The 4,897-nt window shown below is 37.3% G+C and overlaps 1 protein-coding gene across 2 annotated transcripts; it reads left to right on the top strand.

Moving 5' to 3' along the window:
- The first annotated feature begins 229 nt into the window (after window positions 1-229).
- On the top strand, window positions 230-4,513 carry LOC104601185 (Reticulon family protein). Of its 2 annotated transcripts, none has more exons than XM_088898907.1 (4): window positions 230-774; window positions 1,278-1,458; window positions 3,093-3,304; window positions 3,397-4,513. In XM_088898907.1, exons 1-4 carry the CDS (start codon window positions 570-572, stop codon window positions 3,417-3,419), a joined length of 621 nt encoding a protein of 206 aa, XP_088755033.1. In that variant the 5' UTR covers window positions 230-569; the 3' UTR covers window positions 3,420-4,513. The 2 variants fall into 2 exon arrangements, with proteins under 2 accessions (XP_088755033.1, XP_010262733.1); XM_010264431.3 differs by having other exon boundaries at window positions 236-774; window positions 3,971-4,513.
- Window positions 4,514-4,897: the final 384 nt, after the last annotated feature.

Genomic DNA, 4,897 nt, shown 5'->3' with positions numbered 1-4,897 from the left:
TGTCAAGCTTTCGAACGGTCGTGATCCAATAGTGCCCACGATTGCGTCAAAAACAAAAAGGAATCGGAGGATTGAGGATATACGACGATTATGGGAAGGAAAATGACGGGGAGTGGGACCTACGTCTGATCATCGGTGGGCTCCTCGGACGAAAAGGGCCAAAACCCAATGCGCTATTCTATTCACCGGAGTAAACGCCTTTTTTCAGTTTTTCTACATTGGAGGGGGACCTCTCTTCTCCTTGTTCGCTCTAAAGGACGATAATACCCTTGTTCGGTAACAGCTGGTAGTACTCCCTAAAATCAGTGGTCACTGGGAAAAGCTAAGAAAGAATATAACAAAATGGGAAAGACATGATTTGAACCAGAACTGCTGCCCACGTTGAGTTCAGTCATGGAGGGAAAGTTTTGACAGGTTCTCTCTCTCTACAATTCTTCTTTTTTGTTCGGATTAAAGGGAAAAATAAAGGAATTAGTGGGTTAACGCTTTTAGGCTGGATTCTGAAACTGCCAACCCCACCTCCCAACGCCGACCGAAAACCATTATTATTACAACAAAAAGGTTAGAAGATGGAGATTGGAGAAGGGCGAAAGAAAAGCTCAGAGCCGCTGTTCTGCGGTTTTAATCTCAAAGTGGCTGGTTATCCCTTTAAGATCCCAAAACTGGCGGCAATTCCACGGTTTCCACCAAACTCTTTCTCCATGGAATCATCTAATCGTCATCGTCTGTTCAACAGGCAGAGGACTGTGCATCAGATCCTCGGAGAAGGCTACGGTAATATTTTTAATGTAATTATCATGTTCAGTTTTTTGATTATCGATTTATCTGGTTTTGAGTCGATTTCACCCGTGGAGTGGATGAGCAAATATGTAAATGAGATTCTGGTTTCTTTGGATTGGGTTCTAAACGAACTAGGAAAATTGATATGTACAGAGCCCTGATAGATGTGAGATTTAGAATTTTATTTGTGAAGTTTCAATGTGGTACTACGCTTTCCTGGTGTTTTAGGGATCTGCGCCGATTCCGATGTGACTGTTTTGAATGTTTTCTCGGGGTAGTGATTTTAACGATTGATGAATTCGGTTTTGGTTCATGAATTACGACGTCCTTTTAATGTTGAATTGGGCTGTGCTTTGAAGTATTTGAATTTGAGTAGTTTAGAGCTTTAAGTAGACATGTTGAAAATTCGTAAGGAATTTACTGGACGATTCATCGCTTCCATTTTTTAAAGTTTAAGGGGACTAAGGATTTGTTTCTGTTGGTTTGCATATTAACAGTTGCCGATGTAATGCTCTGGAGGCGGAGAAATGTAACTCTGGGGATACTCTTTGTAACTCTTTTTGCTTGGGTGGTTTTCGAGAAATCTGGTTATACACTTCTCTCTCTTGTATCCAATGTCCTCCTGCTCCTTGTTGCCATTCTTTTTGTATGGGCAAAATCTGCTGCTATTCTTAACAGGTAACATGATAGTAACATTTAGCTTCATTAATTTTGTTTCTTCAATTATGAACTACATGACGGCTGAACAATACGACATCACCATCTATGGGTGTTATGATCTTTGTTTTCCTTTCTATCATATAGCAGGTGAAATGAGTAGTAGATTTGGACAATACATACTAATAAACTAGAAATGATTCTTGGTGTTATGTGCAGATTTGGTTTACCCAATTCATGGTTCTTTGTTTCAGTTTAATGTTATTTTAGTTCGAGTCTAGAAGGGAAGGTGAAGGTTTTTCCTTTTTTGATTCTATAGATAATAAATCTAAACTTTTTCTTCATATATCTCAATTATTTCCAAATTCTGACTGGTTTGCAAGTTCGCTAAGCACCTAAAATACCAACTGACATAAAAGCTGTATCCATATGGTGCAATGGGAATGGAAAGGCACACACAGCTAACAAGAAAAAAAATAGGAAATCTGGCGAACATGGGCTACAAACCTCTGGTGATGGTTTTTTCAGAATGGTTCGGGTCATTTACCAAGTGAGATTTGGTTCTTGTTGGATGAAATCTCTACTCTCCTTATTTCCTTTAGGTCTATCTCCTGGTCCTGGATTCATGTTAACAGAGGTTTAAGTGCTGCTGCCCACTTCCTTGCCAGCCCTTCTTGTCCTAAGGGTGTTTGGTCTTGTTCTTTGCCTGAGTGGCTGGCTTCTTTTGTTAGTTTGTGTCGTTTGGACAGTTCTGATCCTCTTGTATTTGCTTCTCCTATTAATCAATGATTTTGTTTGGTGCCAAAAAAGGGGAAATTCCTTTAATGCATTTGTCTTTCTAGCATAGTCCTGTGGGAGATTATTCATATTACCATGCATATATGAACTAGCAACTCCATGTGTAGAGTGTTATCTTTCCATACTAAAATCAACTTTTAGCAATACATCACTGACTTGTTGGAGATTATTCATATTACCATGCATATATGAACTAGCAACTCCATGTGTAGAGTGTTATCTTTCCATACTAAAATCAACTTTTAGCAATACATCTCTGTGAAGTAACATTCTTGCTCCTAAAATTGAAGCTCATTTTGTGGATATCCATTTCAAGCAACCTGCAAGCTCATAATCAGTTTAGCGTAATGACTATAGTTGTGTACTGTGTTGTGTGTTGTGTGTGTGTGTATAAAAGTTTGAAGGCTTAAAGGTGATTGAAAAGGATATTGTTTTAATTGCCAATCCAACACTACATTTTACATATTTAATACGGGAAGCAGCTGTTTTCTCTGGTTTTGTAATGAAAGAAGATCAATACTCAATCAAGTTATAAGTTTCAGAAACCAATGTTTTTTCTTGCCACTATTAAGACAGGAAATGGTTCAGCTAATTAACATTTTCCACCACATACTGTACCAGTTGAAAATAAATCATTGATCTATTATGAAAAGGTTGCAACGAATATTTCTCCGACAAGAAGTCCCCTTCATGAAAATATGAAATCATCATTTAAGTTACCTTGGGGACATTAAAATGTGGAAGTGTTACTTTGGCAAGACATATTTTTAAATTTATGTTTTTGGGACATAATACCTGATTCATAGCACACAAAATTTGGAAATGCAATCTTACATAGTAAATGGTCTTGATTTCAGGCCACCTCCACCTTTACCAGAACTACATCTCTCAGAAGAAATGGTAATTCAATCGGCAACTTTTATTCGCATCAGAGTGAATGCATTGCTCTCTGTTTCACAGGATATTGCCCTGGGAAAAGACTCAAAGTTGTTTCTCAAAGTAGCTGCTTACCTTTGGCTGATCTCAGTTATTGGTGGTTTGACTGATTTTCTTACTCTTGGCTACACCAGTGAGTTTCAATTGTTAATTCCATTTATTGATCATTAATTGGTGGAATGTGTACATATCTTTTTCTGATGGATTTCAAGCCTGCAATGACAGGGTTTGCCTTCTGCTATCCCTAGGGGGCTTGCATGGCAGGACCTCTACTCAATAAGGAGCTCATATCTGTATTTCTAGTTTGTACATCATTCCATATCATACAGTCTATACTGTATTGTATTTTTCCCCTGAAAGCAATAACTCTGGAAATTAAGCTGATTTTCTGTCCAAAGAAAAATGAACATCAAGTGGGAAAAGATGACAAAGAGGCCTCCTTTTTTTACTTGGAAGAGGGCTATTAGAACAAATTTTCCATATGGAAAATGGTTTTCTGGATACGTACATCAACTTCTTATGCCACATTAACTGTGGATATAAACAACTCTGCAAGTATGTTTCACCTAAACACTGTAGTGTCCCCATATTAGTTTCACAAAAATGAGGATATACTTATCCGTTCTTGAAAAGGATGAAAGAAAATCACATTTTTCCTGCTTTTCAGTTATAATTATATTTGCAGAATGAATCGGAACCAACAAGATGTCGAGTTGATTGGAAAAATGAGTATCAGCATATTTCCTATTTTCCCTGAATTATTGTTTATATTGATATTTGCTATTTTTTGGTCATGCAGCCCTTGTTGTTGTTCTTACAGTTCCTGCTTTGTATGAGAGGTATGAGGATCAAGTCGACAGATATGTGTTGATGGGTTACAGGGAATTGCAGAGACTGTATGTGAAATTAGATGTTGAGTTTCTCGGAAAGGTCAGAAAATTGATTTTGGAGAGGAGGAAACTAAGCTAATCAGTTTCTTCCTGTAAAATTGAATGTTCGATGCACGTTGATGTGTTCGAGTGTTTTTCCCCTTTTTCTTTGCTTTCTTTATTTTATCTCAGTTTTCATGCCATGGCTCAGAGATTTTGACGAAGCAATGGCAGTAGTTCTTGGTCTTAGTTTGTGAATTGTGTGCGTTGGGATTTAGAGATGCGGCCTAGATTGTTCTTTTGAATTTTGCTGATACACATACAAATTGTAGAACCTAAATCCAAAGAACAAACTTTTATTTTTTATTTTTTATTTTTTATTTTTTGGTGAGAACAAACGTAAAGTGGGAAAGAGGAAAAGACGACTAGATTTTATTATATGAAGGGTTCATAAATTTCACATTTCTTTTGTACCTAATTGTTGGCTATTTTTTGCGAGAGAGATCAGAGCCTCTCCTTTCTGATCCATCTTTGTTTATTCTATATCCTATTGATATATGCTTTGCTGATTTCTATTCTATTTGGAAGGTTTGGAGCGAACTTAGAGCAGTCCCGTTAAGGGTGTCATACATCACAATCCAAAGATCCCACGTCAAATTCCAAGTGTATATTACATGTAATGATCGGAAGGGTCCTAACCCCTTTTACAAGAGTCATAAGATTATCCCGGGAAATTAGGGGTGTCAATGGATTGGGTTGGGTTGGACCTGTTCAAATCAAAACCAATTTAAACAATTGAATCGGTCCAGATTTAATGGTTTAAAGTATTTATTGGATTGGATTGGACCTACTCTATT

Source organism: Nelumbo nucifera, chromosome 2 (genome assembly GCF_055504915.1).
Source record: "Nelumbo nucifera cultivar China Antique chromosome 2, China Antique-T2T, whole genome shotgun sequence".
NCBI lineage: Eukaryota > Viridiplantae > Streptophyta > Magnoliopsida > Proteales > Nelumbonaceae > Nelumbo > Nelumbo nucifera.
This window is presented reverse-complemented; position numbering and strand designations above follow the sequence as displayed.

Excerpts from the sequence above, each read along its gene's own strand:
- LOC104601185 (XM_010264431.3), top strand. The coding sequence starts at position 570 with ATGGAGATTGGAGAAGGGCGAAAGAAAAGCTCAGAGCCGCTGTTCTGC. Across the intron at positions 775-1,277 it reads GATCCTCGGAGAAGGCTACG|TTGCCGATGTAATGCTCTGG; the intron begins GTAATATTTTTA and ends GCATATTAACAG. Across the intron at positions 1,459-3,092 it reads TCTGCTGCTATTCTTAACAG|GCCACCTCCACCTTTACCAG; the intron begins GTAACATGATAG and ends TCTTGATTTCAG.